Raw genomic sequence first — 24,544 nt, forward strand, 5'->3', positions numbered from 1 at the left:
CAGCCAGCGTACCTGTCACTGTGACAGCCAGCGTACCTGTCACTGTGATAGACAGTGTACCTGTCACTGTGACAGCCAGCGTACCTGTCACTGTGATAGACAGTGTACCTGTCACTGTGACAGCCAGCGTACCTGTCACTGTGACAACCAGCGTACCTGTCTTTGTGACAGCCAGCGTACCTGTCACTGTGACAGCCAGTGTACCTGTCACTGTGACAGTCAGCGTACCTGTCACTGTGACAGCCAGCGTACCTGTCCCTGTGATAGACAGTATACTTGAGAATGATTCAGCAAATCCACACTGAATGCCTCATCATCCGACTTAAACAATGTTGTGATAGTTACGATGCCGTGTTGCATTAACACGAATATAGTTAATACATATAATTTCCTGCAATGTGCCACTAAAATTAGTAGTTTTAGCACACAGATTTTGCTGATGCAAAATACACTGAATGGAAATTAGAACATCTGGATCTAATAATTCTTTGTTTTTTTTAGCAGTTCAATAAACCATTCACGTTTTTCTATCATGGAAGGTGAACCTTCGTGTACACACGCTCACTAAATTACCCAAATTCAGTTCTACTTCGAGACATTTATCTTGAAAGTTGTTTGAGATATGTATTCCTCATGACCTGCCAGTAAGGGTACTCGGAGAAAGTAATTCTTAAAGCGAGTAATTCGTAGCAGAGAAAATCCTCGGCTATGGTGTGAATAACACATAAAACCTGCACTGAGTCACTATCATCAGTTCATCCATTCAGATGCAATTGTATAATACATGTTTTTCCTTTGGATTATTACGTGAAATTGTTCTGTTACGCTGAGGGCTAATTCATGCAGCCGATCATAATTATGGTTCTTCTTGAAAGAGGCGAAATTCGGATTCACTCAGAAGCCGCACTTAGTGCCTAGAAAGCCGCATGCGGCCATGAGGCTGCAGGTTCCCCATCCCTGCACTAGACCAAAAAGCTGCAGAGGCCTAAAAATGCTAGGTAGCAAAGTTACAAGCTATGTTTCTTCCTAGACTCGGGCACACCAGAAACCCTCAGGCATGGTTTCTAGCTTTTTCGAGCCCCCAGACATATATTATGAATTGGTTCAGTCTGTTATTTAAATTTAATAAAGTTTTTTAAATCTTCCTTCTTAACAGTTCTGTTACCTAAAAGATCATAAATATATTATTGTGAAATTCATTTCACTCACAGATTCTTCAACAGACCAAATTTGCTGGTGGCGTCAGAGGTGAATCCTTTCAACAAGATCATTAGCGAAGCTGATCCCACGGCCAAAAGCGTACGATTCCGTGGTCCAGTTCCACAGTTGATGGAATACCTTTCTAAAGGACTAAATTTCACGTAAGTAGGGGAGCCTAGCCGAAGATAAGTCGTCACTCCCATACCCCGGTGGGTATGCGAGTGACTGACAGGTTATTTCATCAAATTTTGCCACATGCAGTGAACAACAAAAGAGTTTTAACATGCTTAACAATTCACAAACAGGCAAAATTATTTACAACATTTGTTAAGTATATATATATATATATATATATATATATATATATATATATATATATATATATATATATATATATATATATATATATATATATATATATATATATGTCGTGCCGAATAGGCATAACTTGCGATCTTGGCTTAAATAGCAACGCTCATCTTGCCATATAGGACAAGTGAAAATTTGTGTATGCAATAATTTTGCCAAAATCATTCTGAACCTAACGAAAAAAATATATTTCAATGTGTTTGTTTAGTATTAAATTATTGTAAACAAATTTAAAATATATTTAGCTGGGTTAGGCTAAAACAAATTGTTCTTGTTATAACAAGGTTAAGTAAGTTTTCTAAGATTCTTTTGGTGCAAAATTAAAAATTTTTACATTAACATTAATGAAAAAAATATATCTTTAAACGTATAAGAGAAAATTTTAGGAAGGACTTAATTTTAAATGAGTTCTTGCTAATTGACCAGTTTTACATATTCGGCACGACATATATATATATATATATATATATATATATATATATATATATATATATATATATATATATATATATATATATATATATATATATATATATATACATATGTCGTGCCGAATATGTAAAACTGGTCAATTAGCAAGAACTCATTTAAAATTAAATACTTTCTAAAATTTTCTCTTATACGTTTAAAGATATATTTTTTTCATTAATGTTTATGTAAAAATTTATAATTTTCCACCAAAAAGAACTTAGAAAACTTACCTAACCTTATTATAACAAGATCAATTTATTTTTGCCTAACCCAACTAAATATATTTTAGATTTGTTTGCAATAATTTAATACTAAACAAACACAGTGAAATATATTTTTTTCGTTAGGTTCAGAATGATTTTGGCGAAATTATTGCATACATAAATTTTCACTTGTCCTATATGGCAAGATGAGCGTTGCTATTTAAGCCAAGATCGCAAGTTCTGCCTATTCGGCACGACATATATATATAAACACTGATCTCTGGCTGAAGGAGACTCGAACCTACGACCCTTGGAACAAGGTACGCAGTGCTTTACCAATCTACCCACACTGGACCAATACCTTGGAGTCCAGCTTGCGCTAGATTTTGATCCAAGGCAGCCAACTTTCAGGGAGAAGGCTTACAGCTTTTCATCTCATCCCCTGCATGCATCAGCCTTACTAGAGATATTAACAATGCAAGGAATTCGCAAGAGCAGGCGAAATATACACAAACACTGATCTCTGGCTGAAGGAGACTCGAACCTACGAACCTTGGAACAAGGTACGCAGTAAGCCTTCTCCCTGAAAGCTGGCTGCCTTGGATCAAAGTCTAGTGAAAGCTGAACTCCAAGGTATTGGTCCAGTGTGGGTAGATTGGTAAAGCACTGCGTACCTTGTTCCAAGGTTCGTAGGTTCGAGTCTACTTCGGCCAGAGATCAGTGTTTGTGTATATTTCGCCTGCTCTTGCGAATTCCTTATATATATATATATATATATATATATATATATATATATATATATATATATATATATATATATATATATATATATATATATATATATATATATAAAGCACTGCGCTGACCAAGGATTCGAACCCATGTTGTACTGGTAAGCCTCGTGGTAAGCGAGAACTACATGACGCTTTAAACCACGTCATGTAGTTCTCGCTTACCATGAGGCAGGCCAGTACAACATGGGTTCGAATCCTTGGCTAGCGCAGTGTTGCTATTCATCATTACCACTCGTTCATGGTTACAATAATATATATATATATATATATATATATATATATATATATATATATATATATATATATATATATATATATATATATATATATATATACATATATGTATACAATATAACAATGAGTGGACGAATAAGACACTTGTACATCAATTAGGTATTTTTAATGCCGAAACTTCTCGCCTGAGCAGCAAGTTTCTTAGAGGTGTTCAATTCCTCGTCCTGAGGCGTCAGTCTATGTGGTTAAATATAAAGTTTTCAGTTTCTTAGCTTCGATCAGTCTTAAACAGAAATAGTTGAATGGAGCTTACATACTGCAGCAAGAAATAAGGGACTGTAAATATAGGTGTGATAAGGTTCCACTGGCATTTTTGCTGACCTAAAGTAGACAACTTTATTTCAGTGTAATCTTTTTGTCTCTTGAGATAATAGGAACATTATTTTTTTTAAGTTGTATTCTATTAATACATTTATGGCCTCTGAATTGGAAATGATTTTGAAAAGAATCCACGATTTTTTTTTCCACAAAACCTTTCATTATCAGAATTCTGCAAAAATTATTCGTATTTCATTTCAACAGCAGACATTTATTTATCTACTAATAATTTCTGAAGTTATTTTCAGGTGTTACACTACATGTAAAAGGTGTCGAGGAGTGTAAAATATAACAAAACTCCTGTAAACTAATATACTGATAAATTAAACACATGTGCAACATCTGAGTATGTTTAGTGAGGAAACCTCACCACACAGTAGCTTCATCAGTCCATACAAACTCCTGTTCTTCACCATTCTCCTTTGTATGGACTGATGAAGCCACTGTGAAGCGAAACATTCCCTCATTAAATATACCCAAATGTTGCACATGTGTCTAATTTATCAACTTGTCGGTTCTGTGAACCATTCAGCTACACACTAACATACTGTATATGTTTCGACCAGTTACACCTACATGCGACCACCTGACGGAGAATGGGGCGTTAAACTGGATAATCGGTCTTGGTCTGGCATGGTAGGAATGGTGATGAGGGAGGTGAGTATGTGAGGTATTGCTCTTGCAAAATGATAAAGAAAAAATAAATAATTTAATTATGATATATGGTTTGGCTTGTGTGAAAGAACGATATAGTAATGTAAAGTAGTTGGAGAGTACATAATGTGTCAAGCATGTTTGTCCTCGGAGAGTGCATAATTTGTCAAGCATGTTTGTCCTCGGAGAGTGCATAATTTGTCAAGCATGTTTGTCCTCGGAGAGTACATAATGTGTCAAGCATGTTTGTCCTCGGAGAGTGCATAATTTGTCAAGCATGTTTGTCCTCGGAGAGTACATAATGTGTCAAGCATGTTTGTCCTCGGAGAGTGCATAATTTGTCAAGCATGTTTGTCCTCGGAGAGTGCATAATGTGTCAAGCATGTTTGTCCTCGGAGAGTACATAATGTGTCAAGCATGTTTGTCCTCGGAGAGTACATAATGTGTCAAGCATGTTTGTCCTCGGTAGTGACAACATGAACATATCTATGGTTGTAGTAAAATATAATAGTGAGTAGCAGAGAGATTCTTGAAAATTTTCTATATTATATCAAATCATTAGAGTAATTTATTGTTTAGAGTCATGTGGTTTCAGTGTAATCAAAAAAATTTCCAAGGAACATTGGTTAAGTATAAAAAATAAATACATGTGTTTTATCTTTTATCGAGGACAAAAGGGGATATTTATTTTTCTGTTTTAGGATCAGACGGACAACACAATAAGAAAGCTTTTAATGATAGATCTTAAAGTTACTACCTCTAAATGAATACAGTTGGTGGGGGAATCCGCATTCAGTGTGCTGGTAAAATTGTAATTGTTGGAATCATATTAGGTACTAAATAAACATATATGATTAATAAGGCCTTTTCAGTATACTCTAGTAAATATTTGTCCTTTTTTTAACATACATTTGTTTAACAGTAACAGCAGTGGAGAGACTAGAAGTAAATTGTTTGTCCCCTTAGGAGATAATACAGAATGACTGGCTAGGGAATGTTATGTAATGTTTGCAAGAATCTTTGTGGCTTGCACCCAGCACTTTTCAATTTATTCGGTGGCATTCACATACTCATTGACGCATACCCACTAGACCAGCCAAACTAACAGCCAGGTTAAATTAGTTTATTTTCCATTTCTAAAGCTATCCAACTGGGTGAGAGTTTGCCCCTGGCCGAATTGATGTTATCCTCCAACACCTGGCTGAGGGCAGACACTCACTGAGGCTAGCGAGGACACTTACAATAATAGTCCATCTTTTGGTGTAAAACTAACTGCAATGAGTGAATCTCTATGCCATCTTTCACTATCATTCAGCTGTAAATAACAAAAAGGCCCAATACCGTGACTGGAACAATACACAAATAACCCGCACATAAAAGAGAGAAGCTTACGACGACGTTTCGGTCTGACTTGGACAATTTACAAAGTCACACTATCAGAGGTGGAGCAGGACGGCTATATATAGACAGGAAGAGGTGGAGGTAGTAGTAGTAGTAGTAGTAGTAGTAGTAGTAGTAGTAGTAGTAGTAGTAGTAGTAGTAGTAGTAGTACAAGAATTGTATATAATACCGACAAGATGAAATTAAGACACATGCACAACACCCGGGCATCCCCATCCTTATTCCCCACTTCTACCACTACCACTACTACTACCTCTTCTTCTACTACTACTACAACTACAGATGAAATTAAGACATATGTGCGGCGTCTGGTTGTCTTTGTTGTGGACGTTTCGCCATCCAGTGACTGGCTGGATGGCGAAACGTCTACGATGGGGATGCCCGGGTGTTGTGCATGTGTCTTAATTTCATCTTGTCGGTATTATATACAATTCTTGTACTACTACTACTACTACTACTACTACTACTACTACTACTACTACTACTACTACTACTACTACCTCCACCTCTTCCTGTCTATATATAGCCGTCCTGCTCCACCTCTGTTAGTGTGACTTTGTCAATGGTCCAAGTCGGACCGAAACGTCGTCGTAAGCTTTTCTCTTTTATGTGCGGGTTATTTGTGTATCATTCAGCTGATTTGTTACACTTTGTACATGTGAATATGTCGTTGAATGGAACACAAGTACGAAGAACTATATTTTTCGTGTTTGCCTGTTGTTTTATTTGCTTGAGGACTTTTCCTTGGCCAGGTACAACAGACCTTTCCTTATGTCCTGTGTCCGTAATACTCATGATGTAATGAAGGTGTCTCGTCATGCGTCACATGGAGACAAAATATAAAATAAGTTAATCGTGAGTTCACAGTCACTGTTGGGTAAACGTATCCTGCTTTGTGAAACAGCCACCATTAAGAGATAGGCAGAGAATAATCTCCCCTGTTCTGAGTCATTTATGGAGATACCAAGGGAATATTAGTCATTCGCAAAGTAGTAAATATCCTCGCAAGAAAGTCAGAATACTTCACTTTTTAATACTGAGCAAACCGTACTTTATCACTCTCAGTGTTAAGGATATATCACAGAAGACAGGAGTGAGGACGAACGAAAGCCAGGCAGACAAGGAAAAGGAGAGGGAAGCAGTAGAGCAGTGGTTCCCAAACTTTTTCAGCTTGTTACCCAATTTAACATGCCACATAAACCATGTTACCCCTTTCACAAAATGTTGTTATTATTGATATATATGGCTAAACGTGAACGTATACAGCCTCGCATACTCTGCTAATCCTAGCAAAACCATTGAAAACGTAAGAACCACACATACATTATATATAAAATTAATAATAGCTACAAATTTACAGTAACAGTGGGTAAATACTAACTATATACTGCACAGGGCAGTACACATACATACCAGCTTATGTCTACCTCGGCTGATGCTCACAGATAAACTGACAGTGTGAAATAGAGGCAGCCTCAGGAAGTGAGTGACGCATACTGGACAGGTCGATCTGGGCTACTGAGTGACTTTTGTCCTGAAGCATACTTGTCAAAATACTTTTAGGTTTCCACACACTTAACTATATATTTCTTCTTTTCTAATACTGTATATTAGTTTTTGATGTTTATTGTTATTTGGTTTAACTTTATTACTTACTTATAATAGGTTTACTTTACAACTTTATATACTAAGACAAAGTTAACAATAATCCTCATACCGGGTACCGCATTGTTTTCTTGATTTTCAGAATTCATAACTTTTTTTCTGTCACCCCTCCATTACCCCCCAAAAATGGTTAAATTACCCCCAGGGGGTAATTTACCCCCAGTTTGGGAACCACTGCAGTAGAGGAATGGAACAGGCCGCTTACCTAGGATATGAGGGATCAACAAGGTTAAGAAATCAGGAAATGCCGAACACCCATCAGAGAATCCGTGTGTTGTATCTCAGGAAGTAAAGTAACAAAGCAGTTTACCCAGAAATCAAAATAAAATAGAATCAGAATGTAGTACTCAAGTGTAGATAGAATCACCATCAAATAAGCCATGAAAGAAAAAGTAACATGGAAAAAGGCTGATAATAAAGCAACTATATAAAATAAAATCAGTAAAATTAGCAAATGCTATACTTTTAGTGCTACCACAAAGTAAGAAACGAAAGAAAAATAATAAGGAAGAGGAGTAAAATTGATGCTAAGAAACAGTGACCTCAGGAACTAGAAATCCTTTAAACCGAGAAGTTCACTTCCTGCATAGACAATGATTCTCTCTGGGTGAAGGTGAGAGAGAGAAAAATAAGATACAATGTCAACTAGAAAAGATCAACTATAATACAGTTAACTAGGAATAAATGTAACCTCAAGAATGGCCACAAACATGAACAAGAAAAATTTCTCGGAGCAGCAATAAAGATTTTCTGAGACAACATGCAAAAGAAGCAACAAGAATGATGCAAAGATATAACACACCAAGACCCGACCTGGTTTTTACAGAACGTTATTATGTCCTGCCTGAAATTTCTCACGGAGAACCAGTAGTTGCCGTTGATCATGTGTGAACAAGTTTATAGTTCCTGGAGGAAATATAAATCCACCAGGAAATGGAGACAGTGAGAGTAGAAAAAAATACAGTAGGGGAGGACAATGATGGAATGGGAAAATTTTTGAGAGAAGCGCAGTGGGACTTAGAGCAGAATGACAAACTGTAAAAAAGAGGGATGGAGGTAAAAGAGTTAAAAAGCAAAGAGGAAAATGGAAGAAAATAAAAAAAAAAAACATTACAATTGTAGTGCGCAGAGACCAAAGAATGAAGGGAGAAATATAGTGCAAACTTATCTGCAGAAAATTAGAAGGGAACAGTTACGAAAAAAATGAACGATTTAGTATAAACAAGAATGAAAGCCGAAAGACAATTTCAAATGGTATTACATCTATTGTCGAAATTTAATCACAGTTTCTCTTCAGTCTTGTTAGAAAAAAGAATTTTGAAAGACCAAGTGACAGAACTGAAGGAGGAGGACAGAGAGCCGGCAGAAAATGACAGAGAAATATTGGAAGAGTTTTAAGAAATGATTCAAAGAGGCTTATATGGAAGAGAAGGCACAGACTCTGTGAGTCAAGTTGCGGAAGTCTTTGTATCCTGTGAAAATTAATTTCATTTAAGCTATTTCTATAATAATAATAATAATAATAATAATAATAATAATAATAATAATAATAATAATAATAATAATAATAATAATAATAAAAATAATAATAATAATAATATTAATAATAATAATAATAATAATAATAATAATAATAATAATAATAATAATAATAATAATAATAATTATAATAATAATAATAATAATAATAATAATAATAATAATAACAATAATAATAATAATAATAAAAATATACCTTTATTTCTACCAGTACATGTACATGGTATATAGTCCTAGCTGACATCAATGACATACTACTATATAGAAAGTCGCGTGTTATGCAGAGCATTTCGTGCAAATTAGGTCAGTTTTGTCCCAGGATGCGACCCACACCAGTCGCATAACACCCAGGTACCCATTTTACTGATGGGGAACAAAGTTTCTACCCTAGCTGGAAATCGAACCCAGACGCTCGCCGTGTGAAGCGAGAGCTTTAGCCACCAGTACTAATATTTGATGCTTTGGACGTAGCAATGTTTTACAACTTTACTTTGGTGTCTAATACAGGAAACAGATATTGCCGTTGGCCCTTTTGTGATAGATGGACGGCGAGGCGAAGTGGTGGACTTCACAATACCGATACTGTTTGATTACTGGAGGATCCTGGGTGCTCGAGGAGTTCCTGTGGTGGATCCATGGAGCTTCTTGTTCCCTCTGGTGCCACTGGTGTGGGTGGCCATACTGGCTGCACTCATAATTTTGGCTACTGCAGTGTTCATCATGTCTTTGTGCTTCATTAATCATACAGATAATCAGAAGAATAAGTCAGAAGTCATTTTTAACTACCTTCGAATATTATTACAGCAAGGTAAGTAAAGTTTTGCAGTTTGTCAAACTGTTAAGTATACATTATTCTGAGCAAGTTTTTATAGCATATTTCGACGTTTCAGAGCAATTTCAGATATTTTAATTAATTGATGCATAATTTATGCTACTATCATGAATGCCACTACAGCTCAAGCTTTAAGGAACAAACGCTAAACAATACCTTCTAACACTAACACTGACCTACTTGACAGCACAACAAGAGGTTGATTTGAATAAAGATGCCATGTCATTCCCACAGGGCTCAGGAAGTGATTTTACGAGTTTAAGACAACAATATTTAGAACAAATGTTAAACCCAGAGCTTGGGGATTTTTCAGAGAACCTTTTGTCTGAAGTGTTTCTGAGACCATTACGCTTCTCTTCTTAGGTGTATCACAAAGTGTCCTAAAGGATAAAGAATGGAACAGTTGGACTCGATACTATTGACCACACCCTTGCAGTTGATCAATGCTGATTTTCGGTATCTGTCCAGCTCCCTCTTAATTAAAGACAGCTTGCTGTGTATTTTTAAACCCCTTTATGAATGCTGACAGGTAGTTGAAAAGTCTTGATCCCCTAATTCCTATTGTGTTATCTCTTATTGTACTCACGGTATTCTGGTTTTCATTGAGAGGATGTTGCACCGCCTGCCGAGTCTCTTTCAGATTTGTGATTAGTCCCTCAAGGATTTTCCAGGTGTAAATTATGATGTTTCTTTCCTGAGTTCCGAGAAGTATAGATCAAGGGATTTCAAACCGTTTTTTAGTTATTTGACTGTACTTATACATGTAGTAAAAGTTTCCTGTATATTCTCCAGATTTACAATGTCACCTGCCATGAAAGATGATGTTAGTGTGCAGCACAATTCCAGCCTAGAGATAACAAGTGACTTAAAGATTATCATCATAGGCTTGGCATCCCTTCTTGAAGGTTCTAATTATCCACCCTATCATATTCATAACAGCTTTGATAATGAGATCATTGTAACCTTTGAAAGTAAGTTCCTCCAACATTATCGTTCCCAAGTCCTTCACATTAGTGTGGTAGAATTCATTTTGTACACCGATAGAACTTGAAGTTCCTCAAGTTTTTCATGGTGGATTAACTTTGATTTGTCCTCCTTGAACTTCATATCGCTTTCAGTTACCATTAAAAGACTTGGACTATATCCACTTGGAGATTTGTAGTGTCCTCAATGGATGACACTCATGTACATTATAGTATCGTCAGCAAAGGAAGACAGTGGTATAGTTAGATCTCTGTCTTTGTCAGATATAAGGATGAGGAAAAGGATGGGAGCCAGTATTCTAACTTGTGGAACAGAGCCGCCTCTGAATAAATTTTAGTTACTATTACTCTTTGTGGTTTATTAGTAAGAATGTTAAAGATCCATGTGCCCTCTTTTCCTGTCATTCCTTTATCACGCATTTAGTGTGGTATTACACCATGATCACACTTGCCTAAGACTTTTAGAAAGCCTTTGTACTACATGTGCATTATGTTTGTTCTCCAGTGCATCCAACACCATGTCAGAGTGGTTCAACAGTTGTGCGAGGCAGGAGCATCCTGTTCTAAAACCCACTCTGCTCTGGATTGTGAAATTCTTGTGTATCCTAGAGGTTGACGATTTTGTTGTTTAGAAGCCTTTCCTTGCTTTTCATGATATGGAACATTAGTGATTTCGGTTTAGAATTCTTTGCTATTGCTTTGCTGCCGTCTTTGTGGAGTTGTGACGGTGAGATGACCCCCGCGTCAAGGCATTCTCTCCATAGAATATTTAAGGAACGCAAAACGGGTTTCTTGCAGTTCTTGATGAACATGGAGTTCCACGAGTCAGGGGCAGAGTGCATGGGTATGACGTTAATTGCTTTTCCAACGTCCGGTGGTGTTAAGGTTTTGTTATGGCAGTGATAACTGTTTCATGAAGTTGGCCCAGTGCTGAAACCAGTTCAGATATGATATGAGACAGCTGGCCTCGCCCCACGTGTATACATTACTAACATGACAAATGAAAAAGTCCTGGTTAAATTTGAGTTTACCTATGCATTAAATTTAGTCAGATGGGATGCTATTCTCTTTCTAGGTTTTAGATATTTTCCGTCCCTCTCTATTCATGCACGTATAGCAAACTACTTTTTGGTGTACGTGAACTAGGCTCACGAAATCTTAATGGAGTTTTGAGACTCTCTGACCGCGGGTTTAAACCCCACCCGTGGTATGATTTGTTTGCAATCGTGTCATTACGATTTCGTGAGTCATGTTGACGGCTTTGAAGGGATTTGTGCTAGAGTTCGTCACGGCCATGATAGCGGCAGATTCGTCTGTAAAAAGTTGCATTTGTGGTCACAGTGGTGCCTATCCTAACCTTTCCATGGCGTAGAAATATACCTAGTTGGACGAATCTTATTGAAGCTAGCTGGCCCAGTGGCTAGAGCGACGGTCTGGAGTTTTGAGACTCTCTGACCACTGGTTCTAACCCCACCCGTGGTATGGTTTGTGAATTAGACTCATGCAACAAATGGGTCCCCTCGCCCTTCTTTTTGTCTGTCTGGCCATCAAGCACGTCATTGTAGCGCAGTCCAGCGAACTCATTATTTGGTTCTTGGATAACGATATCTTGACTGGCACTAAGGAAACCCTCCTAGAGGGCAACAGCAAAAAAAGGATTTCGGAGAGAGGGACACTTATCATTAAATCCAACCAAATGTGAAATAGGTTCTTCCAGACATCACATTATTGAGTATGTTAGCGCTGCGGATAGTGAGGGAGAACACGGTGTTAGTATTGTGAATGAGAGTGATGCTGGTAATAACATGGAGCTCCTCAAGCAATCATTACAGATTTGATCGTGTCAACAAACTCGTGGTGGGAGAGGATAATATTGGTGGTATGGATGATGGTGACACTAGTGTTAACACGAAGCTACTCTGGTAACCTGATGGCACTTCTGGCAGTGAGACACATCGCCCAGCCATACCAGACACTCAGAGATGTCGTAGACGATTCCTCTGTTAAAATGATATGGGAAAAAGGATCTGCCAATATTCCCTACATAAAGGTGAGTCAATAATTAATTTTAAAACAACTTGAATTTTAATCTTGTATATTAAAAAACTGTATAAATACACATTCCCATTCACACACACACACACACACACACACACACACATACACACACGTCAGGGGAGACATGATAACGACATATAAAATACTGCGTGGAATAGACAAGGTGGACAAAGACAGGATGTTCCAGGGAGGGGACACAGAAACAAGAGGCCACAATTGGAAGTTGAAGACACAAATGAGTCAGAGAGATAGTAGGAAGTATTTCTTCAGTCATAGAGTTGTAAGGCAGTGGAATAGCCTAGAAAACGACGTAGTGGAGGCAGGAACCATACACAGTTTTAAGTCGAGGTTTGATAAAGCTCATGGAGCGGGAAGAGAGAGGGCCCAGTAGCAACCGGTGAAGAGGCGGGGCCAGGACCTAAGACTCGACCCCTGCAACCACAAATAGGTGAGTACAAATAGGTGAGTACACACACACATACACACACACACACACACACACACACACACACACACACACACACACACACACACACACACACACACACACACACACACACACACACACACACACGCACACACACACACAGAGTCTGTACTATTTCTTGCTCTAATGAACGGCATAACAAGGGATAAAGTCTCACGTATCCGTGTCCGCAGATAATGTGAAACTACTCTGAAAATACAAACAGGTGAGTACCATGAAATATATTAAATAGTCCAGGACAGGCTGCAGGTCCGGTGACCTCGCAGGGCACTTGCAGAGGTCCCCGGACTTAACTGCTTGTGACTTCTTTCTTTTGGGGTACTTGAAGAACACAGTTTACGTACCACCACTACCTGCAACCCTGGAGGGGATGGAAATTTCGACCACTGAAGCAGTTCACATGATAACTCCAGATATGGTGAAAAGCGTCTAGACCGAACGGATGTTTGCAGAGCAACCAAAGGGGTGCACATTGAGTGCCTTTCATGCTGCCCTATACCACTTAAAACTGAATGAAATACTGCATCTGAAGCTACTAACTGCGAAAGATTATTATAATAATTAACATGTTATGCCTGTTTGAAATCAGGGAGTGTTTATGTTGCCACCCTATATGTGTATATATATATATATATATATATATATATATATATATATATATATATATATATATATATATATATATATATGTCGTGCCGAATAGGCAGAACTTGCGATCTTGGCTTAAATAGCAACGCTCATCTTGCCATATAGGACAAGTAAAAATTTGTGTATGCAATAATTTCGCCAAAATCATTCTGAACCTAACGAAAAAAAAATATTTGATTGTGTTTGTTTAGTAGTAAATTATTGTAAAAGTATTTAAAATGTACTTAGTTGGGTTAGGCTAAAATAAATTGTTCTTGTTATAATAAGGTTAAGTAAGTTTTCTAAGATTCTTTTGGTGCAATATTGAAATTTTTTACATTAACATTAATGAAAAAAATATATCTTTAAACGTATAAGAGAAATTTTTAGAAAGGATTTAATTCTAAATGAGTTCTTGCTAATTGACCAGTTTTACATATTCGGCACGACATATATATATATATATATATATATATATATATATATATATATATATATATATATATATATATATATATATATATATATATATATATATATATATATATATATATATATATATATATATAATAGAATTCCTTAAAAAAAGTAAATATAGGAGCAGTTCATTGGAAGTAGTCACTTTGTAAAATTTCACATTTTCCATCACTTACATGTCAAAGAAGTTGGTTTTATAGTTAACAGCATCTAATAACATTGTGTTCAGGCAGCAACTACTGGTATATACCGGGAGATTGCTGATGCGGAGAAACTTGGACGCATCGTGTGGAGAACACATTCCCAGTTTTCAGAGGTAATCGACACTTTGGTGCGACGAGGCGATCACGTTCTTATGGAGACTGATTATGGTCTCAAGGCTTATATTGCTCAAGACTTTACGAGAACAGGTAACTTGAAAATATGCTATGCACGCAATAATATATATGTATATATATATATATATATATATATATATATATATATATATATATATATATATATATATATATATATATATATATATATATATATATATATATATATATATATATATATATATATATATATATATATATATATATATATATATATATATATATATATATATATATATATATATGTATATATATATATATATATATATATATATATATATATATATATATATATATATATATATATATATATATATATATATATATATATATATATGTATATATGCAATAAGATCACAGTAAACAGGTGATTTCAGAATATGCAAAACAACCACTCTGAAAGAATAGAGAAATTCCAAGCGCTTTCGTGACTACTCACATTATCAAGGAACTATGAAAGTAAAGCATCCAAGGAAGGTATATAAGGGGTCTGGCCAACACCTCACTATCAGATCCCACAACGGTTAAACACCTGACGCGCGCCGGCCCAACTGGACAGGTCCTTTGCACAACCACCAACAAACTATTCTACCCAAGAAAATTATTAAAATTATTATTTGTCCAGTGTATTATTAAATTCTTCCAAAATTCTATTAATTATAAATGAATCTAATTTATATAAACCAAAGGAAATATTCATATTATTGTCAAAACTGCTTTTTATGAAACAAGATTCAAATACATTCCTGTCGATCGTGGACTTGCTTGATACTACTTTCTCAACTTTTTGAAAATCAATTAGATGGTTAAAATCTCTTACATGAATAAATAGAGCATTGGAATCTTGTCCTGTTCTAATGCTATATTTATGTTGTTTTAATCTTAGTTCGAGATTTTTACCAGTTTGACCGTAATAAACTTTATCGCAAATTTTACAAGGAATCTTATAGACACATCTATCAGCATTTTGGGGGGAATTCTTTATCAAAAGTTTTTTTTACTGTATCAAGATTTTTGAATACAACTTTAATATTAAGAGTCTTAAGAAGAGAAGGCATATCAACCAACTTTTCATGGTAAGGGAGAACCAACATATTTTTAGTTGAATAAGGCTGGTTGTCCCTTTTTGGATTGTAAAAAGTATTTCTAGCAACTTTTAAGATTTATCAATTACATGTCTTGGGTAATAGGTAATGATTTAAAATACCCAAGAAAAGTAATTGATAAATCTTTTAAAATTGCTAAAAATACTTTTTACACTCCAAAAAGGGACAACCGGCCTTATTCAACTAAAAATATGTTGGTTCTCCCTTACCATGAAAACTTGGTTGATATACCTTCTCTTCTTAAGACTTTTAATATTAAAGTTGTATTCAAAAATCTTGATAGAGTAAAAAAACTTTTGATAAAGAATTCCCCCCAAAATGCTGATGGATGTGTCTATAAGATTCCTTGTAAAATTTGCGATAAAGTTTATTACGGTCAAACTGGTAAAAATCTCCAACTAAGATTAAAACAACATAAATATAGCATTAGAACTGGACAAGATTCCAATGCTCTATTTATTCATGTAAGAGATTTTAACCATCCAATTGATTTTCAAAAAGTTGAGAAAGTAGTATCAAGCAAGTCCATGGTCGACAGGAATATAATTGAATCTTGTTTCATAAAAAGCAGTTTTGACAATAATATGAATATTTCCTTTGGTTTATATAAATTAGATTCATTTATAATTAATAGAATTTGGTAAGAATTTAATAATACACTGGACAAATAATAATTTTAAAAATTTTCTTGGGTAGAATAGTTTGTTGGTGGGTTGTGCAAAGGACCTGTCCAGTTGGGCCGACGCGCGTCAGGTGTTTAACCGTTGTGGGATCTGATAGTGAGGTGTTGGCCAGACCCCTTATATACCTTCCTTGGATGCTTTACTTTCATAGTTCCTTGATAATGTGAGTAGTCACGAAAGCGCTTGGAATTTCTCTATTCTTTCAGAGTGGTTGTTTTGCATATATATATATATATATATATATATATATATATATATATATATATATATATATATATATATATATATATATATATATATATATATATATATATATATATATTAAAGTTGTATTCAAAAATCTTGATACAGTAAAAAAACTTTTGATAAAGAATTCCCCCCAAAATGCTGATGTATGTGTCAATAAGATTCCTTGTAAAATTTGCGATAAAGTTTATTACGGTCAAACTGGTAAAAATCTCGAACTAAGATTAAAACAACATAAATATAGCATTAGAACTGGACAAGATTATAATGTTCTGTTTATTCATGTAAGAGATTTTAAACATCCAATTGATTTTCAAAAAGTTGAAAAAGTAGTATCAAGCAAGTCCATGGTCGAGAGGGATATAATTGAATCTTGTTTCATAAAAAGCAGTTTTCACAATAATATGAATATTTCCTTTCGTTTATATAAATTAGATCTGTTTATAATTAACAGAATTTGGGAAGAATTTAATAATACACTGGACAAATAATAATTTTTAAAATTTCTTATTTCTTGGTTAGAATAGTTTGTTGGTGGGTTGTGTGAAGGACCTGTCTAGTTGGGCCGGCGGGCCTTCTGCAGTGTTCCCTTTCTTATGAGTCGCGCTTCAGGTATTTCAGTGTTGTGGGATCTGATAGTGAGGTGCTGGCTAGACCCCTTATATACCTTCCTTTGATTCGTTACTTTCATAGTTCCTTGATAATGTAAGCAGTCCCGAAAGCGCTTGGAATTTCTCTATTCTTTCACAGTGGTTGTTTTGCATATTCTGAAATCACCTGTTTACTGTGATCTTATTGCATATACATATATAAAATATATATATATATATATATATATATATATATATATATATATATATATATATATATATAATATATATATATATATATATATATATATATATGTATATATATATATATGTATATATGTATGTATATATATGTATATATATATATATATATATATATATATATATATATATATATATATATATATATATATATATATTTATATATATATATATATATATATATATATATATATATATATATATATATATATATATACATATATATATATATATATGTATATGTATATATATATATGAATGAAAACACTGCGACTAGCCATGATGATTTGTCCCTCCTTACGGTGAGCAAAAACACATGACACTAGTACACGGGACCACACAATCCTCAAGAATGACGCACACAGCCAAGCTAGGTGTTTTACCCGTCATCCGAGGAAATACAGTGGTGTGGATGCTTCTAAGCTAATTTCACTCTACTCCCTGTTTGGTGTACTAGCACAACGAGCAGTATTTTATATTACTGTATCACGAACGAGTGGTATTGATCAACAACAACCTTGCATTCTTGAGGATTGTTTGGACCCTTGAACTAGAGAGTCCTGTGTTTTCGCTTACCATGAAGCAGGCCTAAGCAGCATGGGTTTGATTCCTTGGCTAGTCGCAGTGTTATTGATCAATACCACTCGTTCATGGGTACAGTAACATAAAATACTTTTCGTTGGGCTAGTACACTAAACACGGAGCAGAATGAAATTAACTCAGAAGGATCCACACCATTGTATGTCTACAGATGACAGGAAAAACACCTAGTTTGTCTGGGTGCGTCATTCTTGAGGACTATGTGGCCCCGTGGACTAGAGCGTCATGTGTTTTCGCTCACCATAAGGCGGGCCAAAGCAGCATGGGTTCGACTCCTTGGCTAGTCGCAGTGTTGTTATTGATCACTACCACTCGTTTGTGGGTAATATATATATATATATATATATATATATATATATATATATATATATATATATATATATATATATATATATATATATATATATATATATATGTATATATATATATATATATATATATATATATATATATATATATATATATATAAATATATATATATTGTACCACCTCTATAACTGGACTGGGGACATTCATCCTAAGAGAAGACAATAAACGTACCTCAGGGAAATCTCAAGGTTCTCCCCGGAGCTGTTTGAATATTTTCTTCTCCTACCTTCTCCTATATTTTATATTCTACGAGAAAATTTATTAATAAACAGAATACATTCACAGGAAACACAAACATGAATACATTGGTACAATATGTTAAAGATATGGATTTCCTCCAGCTCTTCCGAAGCCGGACGCGAGCCAAGTATGCAGCAAGTATTTCCCCTCTGGATGGCCACGCTGAGGCGCTGGAACATGAAAGTGTCTGCCCTCGGGTCCCTGGTGGTGTCGATGATTCTGGAACCCAATTCTTTAAGGAAACGTGTGGTATTTTTTCCACATGATCCAAAGGTCTCTGATCCCACTGGGACAAATTGATACTGTTGGCTTATGTCCCTGTATTTGCTGATCTATTACTCCTCCCTATGGTTGGCAGCTCCTCCCTGTCAGGTATAGTCCCATGCTAAGAGGTTTCCATTCTTCCAAGGATAGATGGTGATCCCGTCGAGGCAGTTTGCTGGGTTGTGGGTATTGTTGGCTTCTAGTGATCGGGGTTCCCTCTCGGCTGGGCATCCAGCTGTAGCAAGGGTACTCTTTATGATGTCGTTGACCTCATTGTGTTTTGCATGCCAGCCCTTGGTTTTGGAACAGTTATGACCAAGTAAACCATATTAGTCTGCTTGTGCTTTGATGCAAATACACGTATATTCTGTGTGAATTGGGGCAGCAAGGCGCAGAGCCACTGCAATACGTAGGATCTTAGGGTCGAGTTGTGTTCCCATTGCCGATATAGAAACTGTTTGGAAGAAGTCCCCAGAGTGATGTGCACTCACAGCCTGGAGGTGGACAGTCTTCCTCTCTGATGTTACAACCCTGAGCATGTTGGCAAACAACTTTTTAGCGAATGGGCCATCCCAGCTTGACTGTGAGTCAGTGCTGCACTACGGTTTGGTGCAGAAACAGCACGATGGCACTGGCATAGTTAGGGTTCTGTATTCCTGCTGAGTCACTGAGATTTTCAGGAAGAATTTGTCTTATTAACTCGTTTGATGCTATGGAACAGGATAGGGAAGCTGGTAGAGCAATCTGGGAGGATCTGCGTACTCCTAGCCCTCCAAGCCTGACCGGAAGTGAGGCTTGCAAACACTGTCCATCTTCCAGGGAAAGATTCAGTACTCTCTCTATCATGGTCTTAAGGAAAGAGTCATATTCCTTGAGTTTCGGACTGCTGAAGGCTGGGGAGCATCTCAGAGTAACAGGCACCTGGTGAGTAAGTAGAAAGCATCATGTGTATCAATGTCTTTCACCCTGCCTTCTATCGTCTGGAGGTCTGAGATTTTTTCTAGGATTGGGCCCAAGAGAAGCGCCAAGGAGAGTGCTATTGGCTGGATCAATGGCTCGTGCTCCTGATAAAACAGCACTAATATTCTGGATCATCTGTGGATTGGTAGAAACTATTTCACATTTGATGGGGTTTAAAGATAAGCCCAGGCTTTCTCCCATGTCTTTAATTTTTCTCATGTCCTCTAGGAGAGATTCTGTTGTACCAGCTAGGGTGCCATCATCCCAGATCCAGGTATTGAGCTCACTGGAGAGTGCTTCTGTGACTTTCTTGATGACCAAACAGAATAGAAAGGGGGCAAGAGGGTCCTCCTGATGTACACACTCACACGAGTCAATTTCATGGTCCCCAAACAAATGTTTGGAAATCACACTATAACACGATTCTATGAAGAGATAAAGGGAAGGGAAGTTTCTATAAATTGCTTGGAGAGAAGCATCCCTTCTGACTGAGGTGAAAGCCTTGGCAAAGTCCAATTTGATCAAGGCTTTTTCATCGTGCTGCGTCGGCAGCTGCTTCACAGTCCAGTTGACTCGAACTCGAACCTACGAACCTTGGGACAAGGTACGAAGTGCTCTAACCACCTTACCACATTGTACCAATACCTTCCCCTCGCCTCCACTTCAGTTTCCATATCCTCGAAATAAGACTCCACATAAGACTTCCCCTCCCTCACCTTTCTATTTCCCATACTCTCATATCCCAATCTTTTCCCCTTATCATCTCACCTGTCCCTCACCTTCCAAGATCACCCATGCTCCAACCCCTTGGATCAACACCAAACTGAAGTTCATTTTCCCTAATACTTTTTAATGACGAGAAAATGCTTTATAAGACATATTACATGCAAACTTTGAAAATACTTTCTTCTTGGAAAAGTAATGTATAAATTACATGGTTCAAGACTGCTAAAAAATATCATTTTGATTCACATAAGATGTGTTTTAATCAAGAAGAATACATTACAATACAATACTTTACATAGTTCAAACAAGAATATATAGCTTTTAGTCTTCAACACAGTATGTAGAAAGTAAAAACTCCACGTAGTACATATTACAGTACATATAGTACATTGTAACATTTCTAAAGTAAGACATTTAGTACATAGCACTGAATGTTTTCTTTTAGAAATGTAAGAATATACAACTTATAAAATTACATTCTTCATAAATACATTATAATACTTACAACTTTAAGTCTTCAAAATTTTATAATGGTTAATAAATAATTATAAAACCTACAATTTTCACTTGTATTTGTTACATTTATCTTCTATTTATTCTCTTCGTTTTTTTTTTCTTTAAATTTACTAAATAAAGCATCCAGTCAACTTAACCCTATGATTACCTCCTCCCATTATAACCTCCCCAAATCCCCTCCCCATTACACCATCAACACATTCTCCATATCTCCACCTTCCCATCACCTTACTACCTTCAATGCTTTCATATGTACCAACCTCACTCTTTCTTCATCTTCCATTTGCTGAACCAATTTAGCTCCTTTTTACGTCCAGTAAAAACTCCTCCCTCTTCAAACTAATTTGTAACATGCTCTTCCCAGACTAAAATTAACCTCAAAGATGCTTCGGCGTATTTTAACACACCTACATCTCTCTCACACACACCATCTCTCACCAACATCTTCACCAAACTCCATCATGTTGGGCCCCTCCCCTCACCTCACTCCATGGTGTTACGACACACGAAATACCCCCTACCTTGTTACTAATGGTATCAGGTAGTGACAGTTAGGGATAATTCGGTCTGGCACTTCCCCCACTGGCTGTGGTTGTGGGACAAGTCGCTGTTGAGGGGCAGGTACAGGTGTGGTACCATACTTTCTTCTTATCTGCTTTGCGACATTCAGGGAGAATTGTGCAAAACGTTGTTGTTTTCAAGTCTTTATTTCGTACATATTGAATGCATTGAACACTGCAATGTCTACAAAGTGAAAAAACAGTTTTATTTACCACTTGCGACTGCTACGCACACAGTCAACGGACCCTATCATCATGTCACACTTGTCAACTAGTCGCATATTGTACGTATAGTTCATGACAGCAGCTGGCTTTACAATGAGTTCATTGGTCTCCCGGTTCTGTTTGTACCATCTCGTTTCTGTGGATGGTTGACAGCAATGTCACGTCCCGTTTGTCATGCCACGTCAGTGCCATGATGTCATTAGCATGAAACACTTGCACTGCACCTTCAACACTGCCTTCACTGAACCTTGGTATATGTTTTCTATTCCTTCTCACTGTTCCACATATATCAGCATTGTTCACACGTAGGAAATCAGCGAGCATAGGGCTTGTACACCAGTTGTTTGTGCAGAATGTATGGACCTTGCCAAGGTATGGTTCCATCATCCTGCGAACATCACCGGAAATGCCCTACATCCGTCTGTTATCATCGAGCGTGTTTCTCTCGGTGTATACAGTGACATCCAACACAAGACCACTCTCACAGTCACACATAACAAAAAGTTTTATACCATAGCGATTACGTTTGCTCGGTATATATTGCTTGACTGACAAGCGTCCCTTGAACAGAATCAAGGACTCATCAACAACAATACTCTTGAAGGGATAAAAATATACAGTGAATTTCTGTTTCAAATACATAAATACTTCCCGGATTTTGTATTGGTCAATTCTGTTTGGCGTTTTCCTGTCTGAGAAGTGCAACATTCGTAGCAACAGAGTGAATCTGTTGCAGGGAAGGTGGTCACGGAAGACTGGAGTACTGATGAAGTGGTCTGTGGACCAGTAATTACGTATATTGTTCTTATAAGTATGTGGAGTAAGCATGACAGTGGCAAGGAATAAATACATTTCAGCCACTGTTGTGTCTTTCCACCTGCTCAGCCGTGACGATTCTCCAACCTCTGCTGTGTTGTCCATGACATAACGGTAATAATTGTTTGTCTGGGTCACAATCAAGTTCATTATAGGCTCGTCAAAGTATAACTGGAAAAAATCTAACTCTATAGACTCATTCGTTAGGGGACATTCTGGCAGGATGCCACTTCCACTCGGATCAAAATCACAAGGCTGTGGCACGAATATACTTTGTGTCCAGTTCCACTCATGATCACATGGCGCAGGGTGGACCTGTTGCATGGGGCGAGGGGGAGCAGGAAGAGGGATAGGAGTGAAGGCAGTACATGGTTGAGGGGGTGCCGGGCGGTCCTTTGTCTGTCCACCCACAGCGCCATGTGGTCCAGGCACCGTGCCACCCACCACTACTTCCTCCATCCCCCCCATATTCACCTTCATGATCACTATCACTATCAATGGCCGGGGTTTTGGATCGTGACCTGCCACGACCCTTGGGAACTGCATATGGCACACTGCCTGAACGTAGACGACGACTCCTAAAAGTACACTTCACTGGTGAATAATGAACTTCACTATCGCCAGACGAATCCTCGAATGACATAAAATAAATTTCATCGTCACTTACATCACTTTCACTATCACTAAAACATCGGGAAAATAACAGTTTCCTCTTGCGAAGTTGCCTATGGGTTGGCCCAGGGTCTTGTGTGGCCACACTGGCCATCCCAGAAGTGCTTGGCCTAGGGTCTGGTGTTACCCCAGAGGTGCAGTAATATATCAATTGGTTATAAATGACCATTATTTTTAAAGGGTTGGACAGGTAAGCCTGCAGAAGGCCTCGGTCAAACGACCAAAGCTCCAAAGGCGGGTCATCATCTGACTAAGACCCGCATCAGGAAACACTTGTCCTGTTTCCTGACAAACCTTACCTATCATAACCCCAGAGGTGCTTGGCCCAGGGTCTGGTGTGGCCACCCCAGAGGTAAAGGGCTGAGGGTCATCTGGGTTATCGTCGATATTTTCACTTATTCCTTGAATATTAGTGGCCGCATTGGTCTCAAATCCACTAAACGCACGTTCTATATCACTTTTCTCGAATAGAAGAGTGTTAATACGACGAGGCGTGAATGAATCACAAAGATGTGCCATGATGTTGACCAAAGATGGAGATGAATGTAACTGGTCCTACCATACGGTATCCTGGCGTCCCCGATTTTTATCATATGGCGCACACTAAGTGTGAATATCCATTCTCTCATGTCTAGGCGACTCAGGCCTATTTCATCAATTTTGAAGAAATGAAAAATAAAACGTATATATACGTTTGGGGCGCTAGCGGTAAGAACGTATATATACGTTTGGACCGTTTAGGGATTAATCACGTCCCTCAGCCGTGTAGGAAGACTCTCATACAAATTCTTGAGGTATATTATTACACACTTCATGTAGAGAAGCCTCCAGCCGTGGGATGGAACTCATATCCTTGCCAAGTAAACTTCGTTTCACTATTGACCAGAGGTTCTCAATAGGGTTTATGGCTGGGGAATTGCCTGGCCAGTCATTAAAGAATCTCACTTCTGAACTACAGATT

At 37.0% G+C, this 24,544-nt stretch overlaps 1 protein-coding gene across 1 annotated transcript in view; it reads left to right on the forward strand.

The window, feature by feature from the left end:
• Positions 1-24,544, forward strand: part of LOC138852787 (uncharacterized) — a 97,484-nt gene that overhangs the window by 12,334 nt on the left and 60,606 nt on the right. Inside the window, exons 6-10 of the mRNA XM_070085664.1 lie at positions 1,212-1,361; positions 4,216-4,306; positions 9,416-9,716; positions 12,556-12,773; positions 14,602-14,782. Coding sequence (XP_069941765.1) covers positions 1,212-1,361; positions 4,216-4,306; positions 9,416-9,716; positions 12,556-12,773; positions 14,602-14,782 — 941 coding nt within the window. The remainder of the gene's footprint in view (positions 1-1,211; positions 1,362-4,215; positions 4,307-9,415; positions 9,717-12,555; positions 12,774-14,601; positions 14,783-24,544) is intronic.

This window comes from Cherax quadricarinatus, chromosome 16, assembly GCF_038502225.1.
Source record: "Cherax quadricarinatus isolate ZL_2023a chromosome 16, ASM3850222v1, whole genome shotgun sequence".
In the NCBI taxonomy this organism is placed as follows: domain Eukaryota; kingdom Metazoa; phylum Arthropoda; class Malacostraca; order Decapoda; family Parastacidae; genus Cherax; species Cherax quadricarinatus.